Below are 23,326 nucleotides of genomic sequence, written 5' to 3'. Positions count from 1 at the left end.
AGGTTGTTGTCGGGTGGCGGGGTGCGGCTCTTGGGGGCCGGGCTCTGGCGGGGCTTGGGCTCCCCTCCTCCCGGGTCCTCGGGCTGTCATTGGCGCTGACCCCGGGCCGGGTGGTGGACATGGCGCACGCCAGGCGGCTGCTACGTCTACTTGGTAAGAGATCTGTTCATGGTCACCATCTTCGGCGGTTGCCGGCCGATTCTGACTCACGGGCAAGGCCTGTGACTCGGAAAAACAAGGAGAGACGTACACATGCTGGGACTTAACATCTAAGGATCTGGCGGGCAAAGGTCAGGGAGAACTGGTTAATGATCAAGATGTATAATGGGGACAGGACAGGAGCTGGGAGTTAATATCTGGGGGACGAGGGATTCAATTCAATATCTGTGCAACGTGGGATTGGGTTCAATATCTGTGCAACGTGGGATTGGGTTCAATATCTGTGCAACGGGAGATTGGGTTCAATGCCCGAGCAATGCAGCCTGTGGGTTCTGTGCCTGGGGGAAGCGGGCTTGGGTGTAATAGCCGGAATAGATGGAAGAAATGGGCTGGTGTAATGCACTGTGCTGGATAGGAGCAAACGGACTTGGGTTGCCTATCTTTGTTTATTATAGACCTTTTGCTTTTCTCTACCTACCTGCAAATATTAGCGTGAACTATTTCCATATTTCTATGCCTTTTTTAATTGTACTTTAAAATAAACTTACAGATATTGTGAATGTGCGATTGATAACCAAATTCAGGAATATTGTGTGGTACTTTAGATTTCCCTATTGGGTTCACTTCTCGCCTGTAACGTATTTCAGGTGTTTTCTGCACTATCAGATTTGCAAATACTCTAAAATCTGTTATTAATTATAGTTGTTCAGAACTGAGTAATCACTACTGTCTAAAGACAATTATTTGATTCATTTTCACTCTGAGTATTGTTGCTACTTTAGTTGACTGGGAGAATAGTAACTTTCTTTCATTTGAGACTGCTGCTGGTTGAGTAGTAGAGAGATAACATACAATGTAATTGGTAACCTGCCTCAATAACTATCTTCCAGTAGCACTTAAATTCAGTGTGATGAAGGGCTTTGAGAGGTCGTTGATGAAGCATATCAACTCCTGCCTGAGGACCAACTTGGATCTGCTCCAATTTGTCTATTGCTACACCAGGTCAACAGCAGATGCCATTCCATTGGCTCTGCATTCAACCCTGAAACATCTGTAGAGTGAAGATGCATCTTGATGATGCTCTTCATTGACTACAGCTTGGCATTCAACACCGTCATCCTCTCAAAACTAATCAATAAACTTCAGGACCTTGGCCTCAATATCTCCTTGTGCACTCAATCCTCAATTTCCTCTCTTGCAGACCCCAGTCAGTTTGGATTGGCAGCAACATCTCCACAATCACCTTCAGCACAGGTGCACCACAAAGCTTAGCTCCCTGCTCTACTCGCTTCATACTTATGATTATGAGGCTAAGTACAGCTCCAATACCATATTTAAGTTTGCTGACAACACCACTGTTGTTGGCCACATCAAAGGTGGTGACAGCATATAGGAGGGACATTGAAAATCTAGCTGAATGGTTCTTTAACACAACCTTTCATTCAATATCAGCAAAACAAAAAGCTGTTTATTGACTATCGGTGGAGAAAACTGGAGATCCATGAGTCAGTCCTCATCAGGGGGTCAGAGAGAGTCAATGACTTAAAATCCCTCTGCCTTGTCTTTCAAAAGATCTGTCCTGGATCCAGCACAGAAGTGCAATTTCATAGTGATAATGCCTCTACTTTCTTAGAAGTTGTAAAGATTCGGCATGTCATCTAAAACTCTGACAAACTGCTAATGACACACGATGGAGTGTATACTGACTGCTTGCATCATGGCCTGTTATGAAAACACCAATGCCCTTGGATCTACAAAGGGCCTACAGAAAGTAGTGGATACAGCCCAGTCTCTCACGGTTAAAGCCCTCCCCACCACATCTACAAGGATATCTGCCACAGGAAAGCAGTATCTCTGTTTAAGGACCCCCATCATTCAGAGCAAGCGCTCTTCTCGCTACTGCCTTTGGGAAGGAAGTACGGGATCCTGAGATCCCACACCACCAGATTCAGGAATAGTTATTACCACTCAACCACCAGGCTTCTGCACCAGAGTGGATAACTTCATGCACCTCGACACTGAACTGATTCCATAGCATATGGACTCACTCTCAAGGATTTGACAACTCATGTTCTGAATATTAGTTATTACTTATTTATCTATTATTATTTTGTTTTTATTTTTGTATATGCATAATTTGTTATATTTTGCACATTGGTTGTTCATCTTTATATTTTTTCATTGATTCTATTGTGTTTCTTTGTATTTACTGCAAATGACCACAGGAAAATGAAACTCGGTAGTATATGGTGGCATATATGTACTTTGATAATAAATTTACTTTGAACTTTGTCCCATGTTAAAATGAATTTGGTAGCAGCAGTTGGAATGGTCGAAGGGTCAATTAGTTCTTTAGGAGCAATGCTCATTGCTGAAGTATTTTAAAATGATTGTGACCTTTTAAGGAGCATAAATGGCCTATTATTTTAATAAAAGTGTTTTGCAAATTGCTTAATGAGAATTTTTAAAATTCAAACCTAGATGGCTCATAAGAGGAGGATAGAAACAAACATTTACATTTGAGATAACTATAACCATATAACAATTACAGCACGGAAACAGGCCATCTTGGCCCTTCTAGTCCGTGCCGAATGCTTACTTTTGCCTAGTCCCAGCGACCTGCACTCAGCCCATAACCTCCATAACAATATAGATATTACAATATTGCATTTTCTAAAATTTTTTAGGTATTACTTTTTCTTGCTAATGGTTATTACATCTTTGAAAAAGTCTCACATTAAAGTGTATTTAATTTCTTTTGCCTGACATATAACTGTCCTCAACCCTGATTCCCAAGTATTTTCCCTCCAAGTAATTTGCATACTATTTGCCTCTGTTATTTTTCACCCATCCTTCCACATGTTTCCAGCTCATTTTTCTTCCCTATCTTTTGCTCAGTTCATCTACTTTTTTCCCCCTTTCTCCACCCATAACTGACTGTATGTTCAATATTCTGGTCTAGCTTGTTCTTTTTCTCACTTTTATTGAAATTGTGGGTCCATATTTACTGGTTTCAGGATAAATACGAAGTTGCTGCTAGTCAGGTGTTCCCAACCTTGGGTCCTTGGACCCCTTGGTAAGTGGTAGGGGTCCATGGCATAGAAAAGTTGGGAACCCCTACTTTCAATGAAGCTCACTGTTTGAAGGTTTCAGGTTGTCTGGAATAAGCTATTGGCTGTGTTTGCAGAGAGTGGAGAAGCATTCTCAGCACCTCCATGTTGACTTTTCACAATGCACTGCTCAAAAGTCTGGTGTTTTATCCGTGTGGTCTGGCTATGCAGGAATAACCAGAGATTTCCTTTTGTCATGGTGAACCCACCTTACTGCACCTAACAGCCTGCTTGATAGACACCCACAGCCATTCATTCACTTCACCAGTGACACAAAGCAGCAGCTGTGTATACCAGCCGCAGGAGGCATTGCAGCAACTCACCAACATTCCTCAGACAACGTTTTCCATACTGAAACTCTCTGCCAGCCAGAAGGACGAGGGCAGCTAAACCATGGGAATATCAACACATAGAAGTTGCCCCTCAAGCTGCACACTATCTTGGGTTGGAGGTATAGAAGTGTTCCTTCACTCTTGCTGGGTCAAGATTCTGGAACTTTCCCTTAGCAATATTGCGGGTAAACCCACACTTCAAGGTCTGCTGCAGTTCAGGAAGACAGCTCACCGCCATCTTCTCACAGGCAATTACGGATAAATAATCAAATGCTGTCTTAGCCTGCAAAGCCCATATCCCTTAAATTTTATTAAAAAATGGTTGCACGCAATTGGCAGAACAGATGCAAAAGATAAGAGGAATTTGAAGTGCAAAAGAAATCCAACAGCGGTGCTGCAGTTAAGACTTTGTCTCAGGGCTAGCTCCTGGCCTCAGGTACTGTCTGTGGAATTTCGACTGTGACTCCATGAGTTTTTGCAGGATACTCCTATTTCCTAACAATGCACTCGTAAAGTTTTAAGAGATATGGCACGGCATCTGTACCAACTGCCCAATTACACCCACTCATTCGTTCATGATGTGCCATGTCAAGTGACATGGGTAAACATGATTGTTCTTAGCAATTTTTTCTACAGAAGTGGTTTGCCATTGTCTTCTTCTGGGCAGTGTCACTACAAGACAGGTGACCCCAGTCATTATCAATATTCTTCAGAGATTACTTGCCTGGTGTCAGTGGTCGCATAACCAGGACTTGTGATATGTACTGGCTGTTCATACGACTGACCAACCACCACCTGCTCCCATGGTTTCACATGACTCTGATCAAGTCCACCTTGTCCAAGGGTGACCTGCAGGCTAGCGGAGGGAAGGAGTGGCTTACACCTTCTTTGGTAGAGACGTATCTCCATCCTGCTACTTGCAATTACACCCATGTCACCAATTAACCTACTAACCCGTACACCTTTGGAACATGGGAGGAAACCAGAGCACCCTGAGGAAACCCACGTGGTCACAGTGGAAAACATACAAACTTCTTACGCAGTGGTGGGAATTGAACCTGGGCCCCTGGCACTGTAACAGCGTTGTGAGGATAACCTGCTATTGTTAAGTTATCCCTTAGTGTTGGTGATATAATAAACAATAAGGGGAGTTGATGGCCTGGGAGAGAGGATAAGGTGCAGGCAATGTATGAAGGGTGTGGGCTTGTTTTGCTCTTCCTGATATGTAGAATGACTTCCTGTGTTGTAATAAATAAGGTTAGAATTTCTGCTGCTTTTATTAGAAACAGAGGAAAGGTGGTTGTGAAACTGACAAAATTAGATACTGCAATTTGCAGTCCTTCCTGGAGATCCTTTGTTTTGCTTAATGAGCATGCGCGTGATGGATGAGCACTTGAATCACAAGACCTAGAAGGGCATGGGCCAAGTGTTGGTAGATGGAATATAGATGGGCACTGGATGGTCAGAAGACACAGATACTGAAGATGCTGGAATTGGGAGCAAAATCCAAATTACGCAGTTTGTTTTTTGCACATTGGTTGTTTGCCAGTCTTTGTTTATGTATATTTTTTCATAAATTCTGTTGTATTTCTTTATTTTCCTCTAAATGTTAGAAAGAAAATGAATCCTGAGATAGCATAACCATATGTACTTTGATAATAAATTTACTTAGACTTTGGAACAACTTGCTGAAGGAACTCAGGCGGGGAAGGAACTCAGGCGGGGAAGGAATTGCCAAATGGAGAGGGAAGATAGGCGCATAAGAAGAAGAAGAGCAAGGTGCAATGGGTGCCAGTTAGTGATGAGCATGGTCAACACCGATAGGCATCTGATGGTCAGCATGGACATGGTGGCCTAAAAGGTCTAGTTAACTTTGACTGTGTTTATAAAGGTGCTCATGTACTGGGAGCCCCTTTAATGAAGTTTTAAAGTATTGATAAGACAGGGGTGCCATGATAGCTTGTGTGAAATTTTGACATTCAATTCCCGCAGCTTCTGTGAGGAAGGTTGTCTGCCTTTCCCTTGTGTGAATGGGTTTCCTCCAAGTGCTCCAGTTTCCTCGCACAGTCCAGTCCAAAGATGTACTGGTTAATAGGTAAATTGTCTTGTGATTAGGCTAGGGTTAAATGGGTGGGTTGCTGGGCACGTGGCTCATTGATCACTGCTGTATCTAAATAAATCAATCTATCTATCTAATGAATTCCATGTTCAATTCACAGTCAGTGTGGTGTTTGCAAGGTCTTGAAATGTATATTCAGCAGCCTCAAGCTGCAATTGGATTGGCATAGTTAACCTGTTGTTACAATCACCAAGGTCGTCTGGCACCTTTTATTTGCCATTTCTTTTCCTCACCTCACTGTCCATGTGATCAGCGAGAATTTTCAGTCTGTTATTCAACACCACAGTGATTTTATTTTCTATGGGCTGAGTATTCCAATTACATGTTGATTGTTATACTTCTCATATTTCTCACCATGTAGATGGAGGTAATTTAGCCCAATGAATATTCCCACAGACCCATTCCTGCCCTTATTTCCCTTAGTCTATTTTTTCTTACATGCCTGTGAATGTCATCACTTACACTAATGATAATTTGCAATTAACTGCCTTTGAGATGTGAGACCAAAGAGAACCTCTTGGGGCAAATGCATACCATGACAGGCACATGTTTAAATGCTGGCAGAGATTAGGATTGAACCCGGTTCATTGGAGGTCACCACATATTAGAGTCATAAAACACTACAATCCAGAAACAGGCCCATTGGCCCTCTAGTCCATGCCAAACTTTCTCTGCCTAGTCCTATTAACCTGTACCCGGACCATTGTGTTTGTTGATCAGAACTAACAGAATCTCAAGGTGTAATTAGAGGGAGCTGAACGGTGCAGAGGAGAGTTAAAAACAGTGCTGGAAATGTGAGAAGCAGAGCATACCAGTTGCTGGCAATCCGAAACACAAAGGGAATGCAAGAAGATCAAGTAGCATCTATGAAGAGAGAAAAGACTGACCAAAGTGGATTACCTTGGTGAGGTCTGACACACATGAGAGGTTGCTCATCTGAAATATTGAATGCTCCTGTTTTGCCTCAGGAGTGGCTGGTTCTGATCCCCTTGTAACAATAACTCGGATTTCCTCTCTCCCGAGATGTTACCTGGTCTGTTGATTATCTCTAATGCTTTCTCTTAATATTTCAGATTTCCACATCAGTATTTCTTTCAAAATGAGAGTTTTGTTTCAAGTACTGTAGCAAAATGATAACTGAAACATCTTGGTCAAATTAATCTTTCCCCTTTAGGTCAGGGGGTACCTCGGATGACTTCTCCCCTTTCTCAATCTCCCTGTCTCCATCTCTGGAGACAAACGGTCTACTGATACCTTTTATAAACCTACTGACACTTACAGCCATCTTGACTATACCTTCAACCATCCTGTCTGCTGTAAAGGTGCATTCCCTTCTCTGCCACATCTTTTCCCAAAGTGAGACTTTCTTTTCCAGGACATCAGAGGTGTCTTCTTTCTTCAAAGAACGGGGTTTCCTTTCATCATCTATTGATGCTACCCTCACCTGCATCTCTTCCATTTTCCAATATCTCCCCTCACCCATGGAGAGCGCTCTGACAGGTTGCATCACTGTCTGGTATGGAAGGGCGACTGCACAAGACCGAAAGAAGCTGCAGAAAGTTGTAAATCTAGTCAGCTCCATCTTGGGTCCTAGCCTACAACGTACTCAAGACATCTTTAAGGAGCAGTGTCTCAGAAAGGCAGCATCCATTATTAAGGACCTTCAGCACCCAGGGCATGCCCTTTTCTCACTGTTACCATCAGGAAGGAGGTGCAGAAGCCTGAAGGCACACATTCAACGATTCAGGAACAGCTTCTTCCCCTCTGCCATCAGATTCCTAAATGGACATTGAATCTTTGGACACTACATCACTTTTTTTTAATATACAGTATTTCTGTTTTTGCACTTTTTTGTAATCTATTCAATATACATAATTGATTTAGTTGTTTATTATTATTATTTTTATTTTATTTATTATTTGTTTCTGATAGATTATGTATTACATTGAACTGCTGCTACTAAGTTAACAAATTTCACATCACATGCCAGTGATATGAAACCTGATTTTGATTCTGATCTTCCTGGTGCCTTAACAGGGGTAGCTTCTCTTGTTCTCACCTACCACCCCATAAGCCTGCACACCCAGCATATCATTCTTTGCAACTTCTGTCACATTCAACAAGATCCTACCTCCCTCCCACTGTCCACTTTCCATAGGAATTGCTCCCTCCGTGATTCCCTTGTTGAGCAGCTTTGCTCCATCTGCAAAAAGCAGGATTTCTGGATGATCAACCATTTTAATTCTAACCCCTGTTCTCATTCTGACATGACAGTCCATGTCCTCCTCTACTGCCACGATGAAGCCACTTTCAAATTGGAAGAATAACACCTCATTTTCCATCTGGGTAGCCTCCAACTTGATGGCATGAACTTTGATTTCTCCAACTTCCAGTTATTTTACCCCGCCCTGCCCTCTTCTTCAATTCCCCATTCTGGCCTCTCTGACTTGTTCTGTTCTCCTTAACGGCCTATCGCTTCACCCTAGTATCATTCTTTCCTTTTCTCCCATGTCAACTCTCCTCTCCTGTCAGATTTTTTTTCTCCAGCCCTTTACCTTTTCCAGCTATCACTCCCAGCTTTTTACTTCATTCCCTCTCCTGCAGCCACCTGGCTTTATTTGCCACTTTCTAGCTAGTACTCATTCCCCTCTCCCCACCTTCTTATTCTGGTTTCTTTCCCCCTTCCTTTCTAGTCCTGATATAGGGTCTCTGCCTGAAACATTCGACTATGTATTCATTTCCATTGATGCATCCTGACCAGCTGAGTTCCTCCAGCATTTTGTGTATGTTACTCTGAATTTCCAGCATCTGCAGAATCTTATGTGTTTTTGATTAAACTACTCACAGCTTCCATGTTTCAACCAACATTCTGCATCTGTTAATCTCCAGTTTAGTTTTTTCTTGTACTTTGTTTCTGCCTTCTCGACATATTTCATTTTTAGCTTTTGCTAAATACAAAAACAATAAGTGTATGTTATCTCCAGACTTTGTAAAACTTCCACATCCTTCCATTTAAACTTTGAAGCTTTTATTTAATATTGCCCAGTACCTTTATCTGTGGTTGGTGGAATTATTAACCTTTGATCATGCTCTGATAACCTATCAGAATAAACTACCTTGTGTAATACTTGATTCTGCTTCCGATATATTGTGAGACACGTACAAAGCTAAATTCAGTTTTCTGCATCTTCATTATATTACAATCTAATTTTCTCTTGTAATACAGTTAAAAGCCCCAAATACTTGCAGACATAGGCACTTATCCTTCTGGAGTCAATCTAACATTCTCCACAACAGCAATTTTTAATGATAGAATTTCTGACATACTCTGTCTCAACTAGACTTTGATTTCTTGCTGGATCATCAATTTGTCTGGATGATTTCATCATATCAGTTCTGATTTTCTTTTTATTCTAGTTTTAAATGATTGTCTTTCCCCCCCCCCTTTCCCAAGTTTATTTGACTATAAAATGACCTCTATGCCACCTCCCTTCAGTCGTAATTGCAATTGGATAAGCTTCTTGACCTCTTAGGTAATGCTGCAAATTTATATATCTAGAGCTGGGGTTCCCAACCTGGGGTGCACAGACCCCTTGTTTAATGGTATAGGTTCATGGCATAAAAGGACTCGGAACCCTTGATCTAGAGGAAAGCATACACTCAGTGGCTACTTTATTAGGTACTTCTATATAGTTACTTGTTACTGCAAATATGTAATCAGCCAATCATGTGGTAGCAACTGAATACATAACAGCATGCAGACATGGTCAAGAGGTTCAGTTGTTGTCATACCAAACTTCAGAAATGTGATATAAGTGACTTTGACTGTGAAATGACTGGGTGGTTTGTGTACCTCAGAAATTGCTGATCTCCTGGGATTTTCACACACAACTATCTCAAGAGTTAACAGAGAATGGAACAAGAGCCAAAAAAGATCCAGTGAGTAGCAGTTCTGTAAAATGTCTTGTTAATGAGAGAGCTCAGAGGAGAATGGCCAGATTGTTCCAAGCTGATGTGAAGGCAACAGAAAATTACCATGCATTACAACAGTGGTGTGCCGAAGAGCATTTCTGAATGCTCAGCACATCGATCCTTGAAGTGGATGGGCTACAGCAGCAGAAGACCACAAACATACTCAGTGGCCACTTTATTAGGTACAGGAGGTACCTAATAAGGTGGTCACTGAGTGTATATTTTATAGTGTACTGACTGTAATGTTTGCTGACATTTCTGTCAGTAATTATACTGGTGAAACTTGTTTGGTTTGAAGAAATTATTGAAAGAACAAAATTTCATTTCTCTCTCTGCGTGACTTTTATGGCAGAGCTAGATTTACTGATGTGATCATAAATTCAATTGCAGCATTTAAGAAGCATTTGGACTGATACTTTAATGAACAAGGCAGAGAGGGAAATTGAATTAATGCATACAAGTATGATTAGTATAAATAGGCGTGATGGTTGACAAAGACACTATGGTTCGAATAACCTATTCCCATGTTGTACAGACTCGGACTCTGTAAATGAAGTATTTAAATATCTTTGCTCAGAAATTATTGGAGTGTATCTGATGCTGGTAATTCACCAATGCTATCATGCTGTTCTAGGTATGCTTTAGTTGAAAATAGAACAGAAAAAGGGTGTTGGTTATTCACTGTTTATCATCACCTCATTGCGTTACAGTCAATGAAACAATTTTCAACAAAGTCATTACTGTGATGTGGAAAACCCAGCAGCAGTATACTCAGCAGATAAATAGTGTCCCGACTGAAAAGGGGTAAGGAGCTTTGATTTGGTGTTTCGACTGAAATGGGGAAAGGGGCTTTGATTTCATGTCCTGGCTGAAATGGGGAAGGGGACTTTGATTGGTGTGCCATCTGAAAGATGACACATCCAACAGTTCAGGCTTTCCTCTTTGCCTCATTGGAACTTTAGTACAGAATTCTTTTTTGACTTGGACTACAATTCACAGTCTTCTCACTTAGCAGTTTACATGAATTAATCGGTAGTAAATGGTGACAATACCTTCTGTAATTTCTCCTTTTTTAAATATAATTTTATGTCTTGAGACATCTCAATAAACACTGTAAAACCACTGATTATTGTCCATTCCTAATTGCTGCTGAGCATCTGGTGATTAGCTTCCTCCTGAACTGATGTAGTATCTACAATGAGGAATTCAGGATTTTGATGGAATTTCATTGAAACAATGACGATGTAATCCAAGTCAAGATGGTTTGTGACTTGGGGGGCAATGTGCTAGTGGTGTTTTGAAATTCTGCTTCTTGACCTATTAGGTAGTAGATGTTGCGGCTTGAAAGGTGTTGAAGAATTCCTGATACATTTTTGCATTATGGCTTTTAGACCATGAGACATAGAAGCAGCATCAGCCATTTGGCCCTTCAAGTCTACTCTGCCATTCCATCATGGCTGATTTATTACCCCTTCACCCCCATTCTCCCGTCTTCCCCTTTTAACCTTTAACACACTTACTAATCAAAAACTTCGTAACCTCCTTTAAATGTAGCCAATGATTTGGACTCCACAGCCATCTATGGCATTGACTGACCAATTAATTTTATTGATTCAGTAAAGAAGTTCCTCTTTATTTCTGCATCTCTGTTCTGAACAAAGGTTTTTCCATTCTGAGGCTGTAGTCTCAGGCCTGAGACTCCTCCACCATAGGAAACATCCCCTCCATGTCCATTGTATCTAAGCCATTTAATATTCGATAGGTTTCAATGAGATCCCCGTAAATCTTTGAAACTCCAGCGGCTACAGGCCCAAACTCAAATGCTTCTCATGAATCTCCTCTAGACCTTCTCCACAGCACAACATTTCTTAGATGAGGGTTTTTAAGATGGTTATGCAGTGATGGGCCAGTTCTGGCCAATTGTCCTTGTTGGAGTTCAGATGGGATCTTCCTGTTAAAAGGAGACTACTCCATCTGACATAACATGCCTTTGCAGATAGAAAGGTTTCTTTGAGTTAGGAAATTAGTTATTTGCTTCTGCATATATCAAGTTGTTGTAATGGAAAATAGGGTGGCTAGAGTGTATGGAGTCAGTAAATTGGGCTTCCTTAATCATTTTCCTTTTCCTTAATCACCTTGCTTTTGTGGTGTAAATGTTTCTTGCTGCTTTTCAGACCAAACTTGGTCTTGTTGCATGCAGGAACAGAATAGTTTGTTTATCTTTGGTGTTAAATATGCAATGTGTTTTGAAAGAACACACATTGAGGGTTTGCATTTGATTGTACCTGTTATTCCTCACTAAAGGAACATGTATTATGTTAGCTGAAAGTTTCCTGAAATGCTGATGTAGAGATTTGAGTGATATTTCCACCCTATTGACTTGCAGAAATTTCTTTCAGTTGAATGGCGGAAATGCCTAAGCCATTGATTTAAAGAACCCTATTAACTGGTTTACACATACATTTTCTGCTAGTGTGTACCACTCAAAGTATGCAAAATCTGTACCTGAGGCACTGATTCCAGAGAGACTGAAATGGTGGGAGTCAATTACAGAGAGTGAATGCAGTTTTCAGTGCTTGGCCCTTGGCTAGTATGGACAGAGCTTGGCAACAGGAGACCTTAGATAGTAGTAATTGTGAACAGCCAGAGTAGATTCACAAAGGTCAAGTTCCACTTCGAGGCTGCACTGTATCACTGCATGCAATGCTTCTCCTAAGGTTGCAAGCACACACACACACATATCTTTTGCTGCTTCCATGTGGTATGCTCCTTCCACATTCTCATGACCCTCTGAGTGAAGAAGTTTCCCTTCATGTTCCCCTTAAACTTTTCACCTTTCACTCTTAACCCATGACCTCTGGTGGTAGCCCCACCCAACCTCAGTAGAAAAAACCTGTTTGCAATTACTCTATCTATACCCCTCATAATTTTGTATACCTCTATCAAATCTCCCTTCAATCTTCTATGTTCCAGGGAATAAAATCCTAACCTTTTCAATCTTTCCTTACACAGTGCCTGTAAAAAGTATTCACCCCCTGTCAGAAACACACTGAGTCTCAGCAATTTGCAGAACGGTAAACTTTATTTTTCGAGTCTGCAGAGTCGGACCCAACCAGCTCCTGCTAGATTGAGTGCCGAATTACACTTTGCACAGTTTTTTATACCCTACTTGTTTACGACTTTGTGAGTTGCACCCATGTGAGGTGCAGACATTCTTCCTTAATCTCATTACAAAATTACAAATGTGATTACCCTTTGGCCCACTTATCAGCCTCAGCGCATTAACACCGTTATTGTTCAACCGTTAAGCATGTCTTCCCGTTACCCGTATCGCTTCTTTAATCAGCAAGCTATTGTTTCATCCTGATTTTGCAAATTGGTTTATACGTTGCCCTGCAAGTTGCTTTGCACGTTCTTTCTGTGTCAGCACATTCTAAATGGACTCCTTAAGAACCGTCTTTAATTTAATCATTTCTCTCACCCCCATTGGAAGTTTTCATGTTTTACAGCATTGAATTATAAAGGAGTTAATTTGTCTTTTTGACACTGATCAACAGAAAGACTTTCATGTCAAAGTGAAAACGGATCTCTACAATTAATTAATTACAAGGATAAAACAAAAATAATTGATTGCATAAGTATTCACCCCTTTAATATGACATACCAAATCATCACTGGTGTAGCCATTTGGTTTTAGAAGTCACATAATTAGTTAAATGGAGATCACGGTGTGCAATCAAGGTGTTTCAATTGATTGCAGTAAAAATACACTTGTATCTGGAAGGTCCAACTGCTGGTGAGTGTGTGTCCCTGGCGAAAACTACACCATGAAGCCAAAAGAACAATCAAAGCAACTCCACAGAAAGGTTATTGAAAAGCACAAATTAGGAGATAGATACAAGAAAATTTCCAAGTCAGTAAGTATCCCTTCGAGTACAGTTAAGTCAATCATCAAGAAATAAAAAGAATATGGCACAGCTATAAATCTGTCTAGAGCAAGTCATTTTCAAAAACTGAGTGACCGTGTAAGAAGGGGGCTAGTGAGGGAGGCCACCAAGAGACCTATGTCAACTTTGGAGGAGTTGCAAGCTTCAGTAGCTAAGATGGGAGAGACTATGCATTCAACAACTGTTACCTGGGTGCTTCACCAGTCACAGCTTTATGGGAGAGTGGCAAAGAGAAAGCCACCGTTGAAAACAACTTGCATGAAATCTCAGCTAAAGTTTGCCAGAAAAGGTGGGAGACTGAAGTCAGCTGGAAGAAGTTTCTGTGAATCCAAAATTGAGCTTTTTGGCCATCAGGCTAAATGCTATGTTTAGTGTAAGCCGAACTCCACACGTCATTAAAAAAAAATACACCATCCCTACCATGAAGCATGGCGGTGGCTGCATCATGCTGTCGGGATGTTTCACTGCAGTAGGCTTTGTAAGGCTTGTGAAGGTAGAGGGTAAAATGAATGCAGCAAGATACAGGGAAATCCTGGAGGAAAACCTGATGCAGTCTACAAGAGAACTGCGACTTGGGAGAAGATCTATTTTCCAGCAACGCAACGAGCCCAAGCATAAAGCCAAAGTTACACAGGAATGAATTAAAAACAACAAAACTAATGTCCAAGTCGGAGTCCAGACCTCAATCCAATTGAGAATTTGTGGCTGGGCTTGAAAAGGGCTGTTCACTCACGATACCTGTGAAATCTGACAGAGCTTGAGCTGTTTTATAAAGAAGAATGGGGAAAAATTTCAGTGTCCAGATGTGCAAAGCTGATAAAGACCCATCCACACAGGTTGCCAAAGATGCATCCACTAAATATTGACTTGAAGTGGGTGAATAATTATGCAATCAATTATTTTGTGTTTAATAATTGTTATAACGTTAGGCCAATTTGTAGAAATTTGTTTTCACTTTTGACATGAATGAATCTTTTCTGTTGATCAGTGTCAAAAAAGTGAAATTAAATCCACTGTGATTCAATGTTGTAAAACAGCAAAACATGAAAACTTCAAGGGGGGGGGGTGGGTGAATACTTTTTATAGGCACTGTAACTCATGTCCTCCAGACTTGTAAATTTCCTCTGTACTCTTTCAACCCTATTTATATTTTTCCAGTAGGTTGGTGACCTAAGCTGCATAAAATACCCTAAATTAGGCCTGTCCAACATCTCTTGCTGAATCTAAGCACAAAACTCCATTATCTTGGATCTGGTCATAGAGATTCCCTTTTAAGCTTTAATAAAATGTGAATTAGGTACCTAGTTCGAGTAGATGTGGAGAGGATATTTCCTATAGTGGGCTTGTCTAGAACCGGGGATAGCCTCGGAATAGAAGGATGCCCATTTAAAATAGCAATGAGGAGGAATTTCCTCCTTTAACGAGATGGTGGTGAATCTGTGGAATTCACTGTCATTTGTGGAAGCCAAGTTATTTAGTATATTTAAAGTAGAGGTTGACTGGTCCTTGATTGTTAAGGGCATCAAAGGTTACATAGAGAAGGCAGGGGAATCAGATTGAGAGGGATAATAATCAGTTATAATGGAATAACAGAGTAGACTCGATGGGCCAAATGGCTTATTCTGCTCCTATATCTTGTGGTCTTATGTTGACACAGTAGCTTAGCAGTTAGTGTAATTTTCACTTTTACAGTGCCAACAGTCAATTCAGGGTTCTATATGTTCTCCTCATGACGACGTTGGTTTCTTCACAGTACTTGGGTTTCCTCCGGGTGCTCCATATTCTTCCCACCTTCCAAAGAAGTACGGTTAGGGTTAGTGAGCTCTGGGCATGCTAGGTTAGCACCAGTAGCATATTGACATATGTGTTCTGCCCAGCACAGTGCTTGATGATTTGATTTGAAAGAAGTAATACATTTCAGTGTGTTTCAAAGTACTTTTGACAAATAAGGCAAATTTTTTCCTTTTTAAAAATTTTTATTCCCTGTTTCTCTATGCTTGGCCTTTTCTGTTGTGTTGTATTAGATGTCACTGGTAGGCATCTTCTTAATTTCATGCATCCATAATCAGAGAACTAGGAACCTATTGTTGACCTTCATGACTTTTTTTCGATCTTTGCTAGTCTTGCAACTGTGATTTTTGTCAGAAAGTTGGGAACAGCTTCTTTAACACCCCCTCCCCCACCCTGTTGCATATGGAATTCAGAAGAGGTTGCCTTTACGAGCAAACAAATCATTTTGGTGTTCCAAACACACTTGCACGTCTACTTCATTTCTCATGCAGAGCTTATCATGAAGTACCACCAAAGGTATGGTTCCTTGCATATTTCACTTTACTTGTGCTCAGGTTTTCATATCGCATTAATAATGGAAATCTCTGCCTGCACCTACATGAGATTTTCTGTTTGGATAATTTCTAGGTGTTGCATTAAAAGTTTGTATATATTTTCCATATTCATGTATTTAGTTTATTCTACTTGCATTATAAAAAAATAAAGCTAGACTATGTCTGGTTTCTGGAGATAATATTTTCATAGTGGTTTTGTTGAGGTATCCGAGTTGACATGAACAAGATAGTCATTGTGTGTTTTGATCTTCAGAGGTTTCTGATAAGGTGCCACGGATATGTTTTATCAGCAAAGCAGGAGCACGTGGCATAGCAAAGTCAATGATATCATGGATAAATGACAAATGGTTGTTTTTCCGCAATGGAGGAAGGTAAATAGTGGCATTCCCTAAAGATCAGTGTTGGGGAAGGTACTCTTCTGATCTGCATTAATGATCCAGACTTGTGCAAGATATAGTTTGTAAATTTATGAATAATACAAAACTAGTGAACTGCAGAGGACGGTAAAAGATTGCAGTTTCGTACAACAGGATAGCAGACTGGGCAAACAGAGGCATGGTTAATGTTGAAAAATGTGAGGAGATGCATTTTGGTAGGAAGATTGAGGAGAAGCCATGCATCACTGAGGAGCTCCTACTACAATTATAGAAACTACAAAAAGTAGTAGATTCGGCCCAATCTATCACGGGTAAAGCCCTCCCAGTCATTGAGCACATCCACATGAAACACTGTTGTAGGAAATTAGCATTCATCATCAGAGATCCCCACCACCCAGGTCATGCTCTCTCCTTGCTGCTGCCATCAGAAAGAAGATACAGGAACTCAGGACTCACACCACCAGGTTTAGGAACAGTTATTACCCCTCAGCCATCAGGCTCTTGAATAAACAGGAATCACTTCACTCAACTTCACTTGCCCCATCAGTGAAATGTTTCCAGAACCAGTGAACTCATTTTCAAGGACTCTTCATCTCATGTTTTTGATATTGCTATTTATTTATGTTTGCATTTGCACAGTTTGTTGTCTTCTGCACTCTAGTTGAGCATCCTAGTTAGATTGTCTTTTATTGATTTTGTTATGGTTACTATCCTATGGATTTATTGAGTCTGCCCACAGGAAAATGAATCTGAGGGTTGTACATGGTAACATATATGTAGTTTCTAATAAAAATTACTTTGAACTGTGAACATGAAACCACAATAGCTTAGGGGTTAAATTACTAGATTAACAGCAAATTTCGGGACCACTGATTCTGTCAATCCTTAGATTCTCAAGACTTGAGTCTTGTGATGAGGGAGTTGTCCTTTGAGGAGAAATTTGCTGCTCATTGATGAATGAATGTTCAAAGTTCAATGTACATTAAACATTGGTGAACTAATTGAAACGTGAAGAATCCTGGAAGGGATAGATAGAGTGGAGATCGAGTAGTTAACTCATCATATTTCAGGGTATAGGCAGAGCATAATATCAGGACAAAGGATCAATTTTTTAAGTGTGAGGTGAGAAGATAGCTTCATATTCATGTTTACATCTTTCCTTAGAATAGAAAGGCCATTCAGCCCACCCTGTTTATGCTAGTCTTTCACATTCCCCACTTACCTCCCTATAATGTCTTCCTCGTGTGCTTATCAACTTCCCCTGATTCTCTTCATATCCACCTACAGAACTGGTAGTACACAGGAGGTAATTAATCTGTTCACCCACATGTCTTTGTGATGTGGGGGGAAACCGAGCAACCTTTAGGGGGAATCCATGTGATAACCAGGAGAACTTGCAAACTCCACATGAGCAGCACCATTGTTCAGCATTGATTCTGGAGCAATGAGGCAGCAGCACTACCAGAATTATGAATTTATGGAGTACCTCAGAGATGGTAGATGCTCGGTGGCTGATTTTAAGTTGTTTGGAGGAAAGTCTGGAGTGGATGTCAGAGGTCTTTTTTTTTACACGGAGTGTGGTGAGTGCATAGAATGCTCTGCCGGGGTGGTGGTGGTGGTGGTGGTGGTGGTGGTGGTGGCAGGTACTTTAGGGGCATTTAAGAAACTCTTAGGTAGGTACATGGATGATACAAATAATGATGGGCTATGCAGAAAAGAAGAGTTAGATTGATCTTGGAATAGGTTGAAAGTTTAGCACAACATAGTGGGCCAAAGGGCCTGTACTGTTGAGGTAGTGTTCTGTGTTCTATGCAATTACATTCAAGACTGAGATAGATTTTTGGTCATGGGACTCCAGTGATTTGGACATTAGGCAGGAGATTAGAATTGAGAGGATTGGCAACAACCTTATTGAATTGTGGTCAGGCATGAATGTTTTCTGGCTATATCCTGCTCCCACTTCTAATGTTCTTAAGAAATAATCAGGTATACATATTTTGTGACAAAAAGCATCACAATTATACATACATTGTCGCTTTCCTAGTGGCCTCTTAGACAGTCAATATGCACTAAATAGTGTAATGTTAATGTTACCTTTTTGTCAGTTGCAGTGGAACGAAGTGGAGTGAGACACTGCTACACCAGCACACGACAAAACCTCTACATAGACAAGACAACAAAGGTCATATGCCAGGGTTTTACTGGAAAGCAGGTGTGTCATATTTGCTTCTTGTCTGTCTTTGAGCAATATTTATCAGGAACATTTATTTTTCCCTTGTAACTTTAAGTTTTCACCTTGCAATGAGTGCTATTATCTTTTTTGTATTTTCAATCTGAAGTATTAGTATATAAACAGTGTCGCCCTCCTCTGGGCTTTGCAAATCAGTTTTCTTTTAATTTCATGTTTCCCTTTTATATATTTTCAGTCCGGTAAACATCTTCCCTGAGCCAAGGTCAGCTCTATCATCTCAGAACCAATAGAGTTTTTTCAATGTTATGCCTATTTGGCATAAAGCAAGATTTCATAAGCAACGTTTTAATGAATAACATGGTCTCTGTTTTTGTGAAATTGATTGTGGGATGAATATTGTTTAAAGAACTGGATATTGCTCATCATAACTAGATATAGAATTCCCTGCTCCTTGTTCCTATGGGGCTCCTTTACAAAAGGTTCACCACTACCAGCTCCTGTAGAGCAATTCAATGCCAGTTCCAGCAATAAATCAGCGTACTCTCCCGTTGCTGTACTGTACTATGTGGTACAGATTTCTTTACATCATTTACAAACCCCATTTCCAGAAAAGTTGGGATATTTTCCAAAATGCAATAAAAACAAAAATCTGTGATATTGTGGCGACCCACTTTCTGTGCAGGCGAACCGGCTCACAAATAGCCAGTGCGAGGGGGGAGATTTGGTAATGCATCTCTGACGTCATTTCCGCCCGGAGAGGGTGGGCGCTAGGGATTAAATGCCAGCATCGCGAAGTTTGACTTACTGTGCGTTTCAGCGCTGTGCGTAGCAGATCGCTACAATATGTTAATTCACATGAGCCCTTATTTAACTGGCAAAAGTACTGACCAACTTAATTGTATTTTGTAAATATACACAAATTTAGAATTTGATGGCTGCAACACACTCAACAAAAGTTGGGACAGAGTTAAAATAAGATTGAAAAGTGCACAGAATATTCAAGTAACACCGGTTTGGAAGATTCCACATTAAGCAGGCTAATTGGTAGCAGGTGAGGTATCAAGACTGGGTATAAAAGTAGCGTCCATCAAAGGCTTAGTCTTTGCAAGCAAGGATGGGTTGTGGCTCACCCCTTTGTGCCAAAATTTGTGAGAGAATTGTTAGTCAGTTCAAAGGAACATTTCCCAACGCAAGATTGCAGAGAATATAGATCTTTCAACATCTACAGTACATAATATTGTGAAAAGATTCAGAGAATTCAGAGGCATCTCAGTGTGTAAAGGGCAAGGTCGGAAACGACTGTTGAATGCGCGTGATCTTTGAGCCCTCAGGCAGCACTGCCTAAGAAATCGTCATGCTACTGCGACAATTATAGCCACCTGGGCTCGGGAGTACTTCGGAAAACCATTGTCACTTAACACAGTCCATCACTGCATCCAGAAATGCAACTTGAAACTGTATTACGCAAGGAGGAAGCCATACATCAACTCTATGCAGAAATGCTGGCAAGTTCTCTGGGCCCGAGCTCATCTCAGATGGACTGAAAGACTGTGGAACCGGATGCTGTGGTCAGATGAATCCACATTTCAGCTAGTTTTCGGAAAAAACGGGCGTCGAGTTCTCCGTGCCAAAGATGAAAACAACCATCCTGATTGTTATCAGCGAAAGGTGCAAAAGCCAGCATCTGTGATGGTATGGGGGTGCATCAGTGCCCACGAGATGGGTGAGTTGCATGTATGTGAAGGTACCGTTGACTCTGAGACATATATTAGGATTTTAGAGAGACATATGTTGCCATCAAGGCGACGTCTCTTCCCGGGACGTCCATGCTTATTTCAGCAGGACAATGCCAGACCACATCCTGCACGGACTACAACAGCGTGGCTTTGTAGACACAGAGTGCGTATACTTGATTGGCCTGCTGCCAGTCCAGATCTGTCTTCTATTGAAAATGTATGGCACATTATGAAGAGGAGAATCAGACAACGGAGACCACGGACTGTTGAGCAGCTGAAGTCTTATATCAAGCAAGAATCTACAAAATTTCCAATTGCAAATCTACTACAATTAGTATCCTCAGTTTCAAAACAATTAAAAAGTATTCTTAAAAGGAAAGGTGATGTAACACAATGGTAAACAGGCCTCTGTGCCAACTTTTGTTGAGTGGGTTGTAGCCATCAAATTCTAAATTTGTGTATATTTACAAAATACAATTAAGTTGGTCAGTAAAACTATTGAAAATCTTTTCTTTGTGCTTTTGTCAGTTAAATAAAGGTTCATGTGAATTAACATATCACAGGATTTTGTTTTTACTGCATTTTGGAAAATATCCCAATTTTTCTGGAAATGAGGTCTGTAAAAGGGTAGCCATTGTCTTGATTTAATGAATCAGCTGAAAGATGCCAGCTTGGGAATCAATTGACAGTTTGCAAGACCTTACCATCTAGGAAATAGCAGGAGCGCAGTGTATGGTACAAAATTTCTAAGATGTTCAAAAACAGTTCTGATTCCAAGCATATCAATAATTTGATAGAGATGCAAGAGACAGCAAAATGCTGAAATATGAAGCAACAAATAATCTGCTGGATGTACTCAGTGGGTTGAGCACCATCTGTGCATGTGGTAAAGGTGGGAGGAATAGGCACCAGGTCAAAACACTGCTACGGGCCTAATTGTAGATGTGAGGTGGCCAGTATTTTGGTGGGTGGGAAGGTGGGGTGAGATAGATGTATTGGCAGATTGGTTGGGGGTGGGGGCAAAGGATGATGGGCAGATTGGGTCAGGTTGGGTAAATGAGGAGTTGGGAGGTAGAGAAAGGTGGATGATTGATCGTGGCAGACAACAGAAATGAGATAAGTACAGCAATAATTTGAAAGATAACTTGGACACATGAAGGTTAAGTAGTTCATGATGAGCCTAGTCTCAGTATTTCACTGACCATGTTAGAAGATGTTCTTAAATTCTTGATGTGTGATCAAAATTGCATTCATTGCTCACAACGCAATTACCTCTACAAGCCGCTCTGCTAATTAAGAGTAATTTGTCTGAAGCATTAACACTGTTCTTTACTTTCCGGAGCAGGGGTTCCCAACCTGCGGTCCATCAACCTGTCAGTTAATGGTAGAGGCCCATGGCATAAAGGGACCCGTGTTCTAGATTATGTTACTTAACCAGCTGTTCATTTTGTCAGATTCCCAATGTTTTGCTACTTTTCAAGTTCCAACATCTTTTCTTTATTCACCTTTCCTTTCTCTGCTTCCATTGTTAAGGTCATAAGTCATAGGAGCAGAGTTAAGACATTCAGCCTATCAAGTCTGTTCCATCATTCCATCACGGCTGATTTATTAGCCCTCTGAACCCCATTCACATATCTTCTCGTAACCTTTGATACCCTTGCTAATCAAGAAATTAGCAACCTCCACTTTAAATATACCTAGTGACCTTGCCTCCACAGTGGTCTGTGGCAATGAATTACACAGGTTCACCACTTTCTGGCTAAAGAAGTTCCTCCTCATCTTTTTTTTAAAGGGACGCCCTTCTCAGGCTGCTCCCCTTCTTCCTAGACTCCTCTGCTAAAGGAAATATCCTCTCCCAGTCCACTCTATCTAAACCTTTCAACATTTGATAGGTTTCAGTGAGATTCCCCCCTCGTTCTTCTAAACTTCACTGAGTACAGGTCTAGAGTGATCAAACATTTCTCATGCATTAACTCTTTCGTTCCTGGGATCATTCTCACAAACCACCACTGGACCCTCTCCAGTGCCAGCTCACTATTCATTTCCTTCCATCTCTTCTTGGTGATTGACCATCCTATTCAGGTGAAACAACTTCACTTGCTCTTCTGATTTAATCCATTAGTCTGGTGCTTACAATGTGCTCACCTCCAAATGGAGAAACCAAAAGCAGGTTGGGCAACCATGTTGTGGAATACCTTCATTCAAGCACCAAGAAAAGCGCTGAGTTTCCAGTTGGATTTGGTCTCTTGCACTGATTCAGTAACCCCCAGTGTAAATTGAAGGGTTTGTGATTCTCTCTCTATGGACGGAATATGGCCTGATGTGCTTTTTTTTAAAAGTATTTTCTTTTAACCAGTTTTGAATTTATCAGAGTGAGAGGTATTGGTACTGGAAATTTAAGTGTCAATACTAAGCTGTTCCACCAAAGGGTTGAAGCTTTTGTTGTGCACCGTTAGTATGTAAACACTTATTAAATATAAAACAGATTTTGCTCCTGTCTGGCATTTTTTCCCATTCTATCTGTAGGTGTTCTGTGGCTCTTCGGAAAAGGGATTGCCACATTATGGACTGTAAAGTGCAGCCAGCCCACGTTTCCTGGTAACTGGTTGTCATGGGACTCACTTAGGAAGCCTCACTTAGCTGTCCTGCTCCTCCTACCAGCATACAGACAGAGGTTAAAGAGCAAGGCTTCAGAGATAAGCACAACAAAAAGGTGATCAGTCGCTGGAGGCAGAACAGCGGCTCCAGGATTGTTTAAATTGGTCGACTGGACAGTGTTCAAGGACTCATCAGAGAGTCTGAACCAATACACTGCGGTTGTCACAGGCTTTATAAAAACAGTCGTAGACGAGTATGTCCCTATAAAATCATTCAGTCTTCCCAGCCAGAAGCCCTGAGTGAGTCATGAGGTCCGCAATTTGCTGAGGGCCAGAGCTGTGGCATTCAGGACTGGCTACAAAATTACAAAAGACGACCAGGTATGATCTTCGGAAAGCAATCTTACATACGAAGTGGCAATTCTGGACCAAATTTGAATC

At 41.0% G+C, this 23,326-nt stretch overlaps 1 protein-coding gene across 2 annotated transcripts in view; it reads left to right on the top strand.

The window, feature by feature from the left end:
- Position 1: 1 nt before the first annotated feature.
- The window catches only part of suclg1 (succinate-CoA ligase GDP/ADP-forming subunit alph), an 81,579-nt gene continuing 58,254 nt past the window's right edge, over positions 2 to 23,326 (top strand). Inside the window, exons 1-2 of one of the 2 annotated variants that reach the window (XM_059965691.1) lie at positions 2 to 153; positions 18,467 to 18,573. In XM_059965691.1, coding sequence (XP_059821674.1) covers positions 120 to 153; positions 18,467 to 18,573 — 141 coding nt within the window. In that variant the 5' untranslated portion in view covers positions 2 to 119. The remainder of the gene's footprint in view (positions 154 to 18,466; positions 18,574 to 23,326) is intronic. The other variant, XM_059965693.1, reaches the window with a different exon arrangement.

This window comes from Hypanus sabinus, chromosome 3, assembly GCF_030144855.1.
Source record: "Hypanus sabinus isolate sHypSab1 chromosome 3, sHypSab1.hap1, whole genome shotgun sequence".
NCBI lineage: Eukaryota > Metazoa > Chordata > Chondrichthyes > Myliobatiformes > Dasyatidae > Hypanus > Hypanus sabinus.
This window is presented reverse-complemented; position numbering and strand designations above follow the sequence as displayed.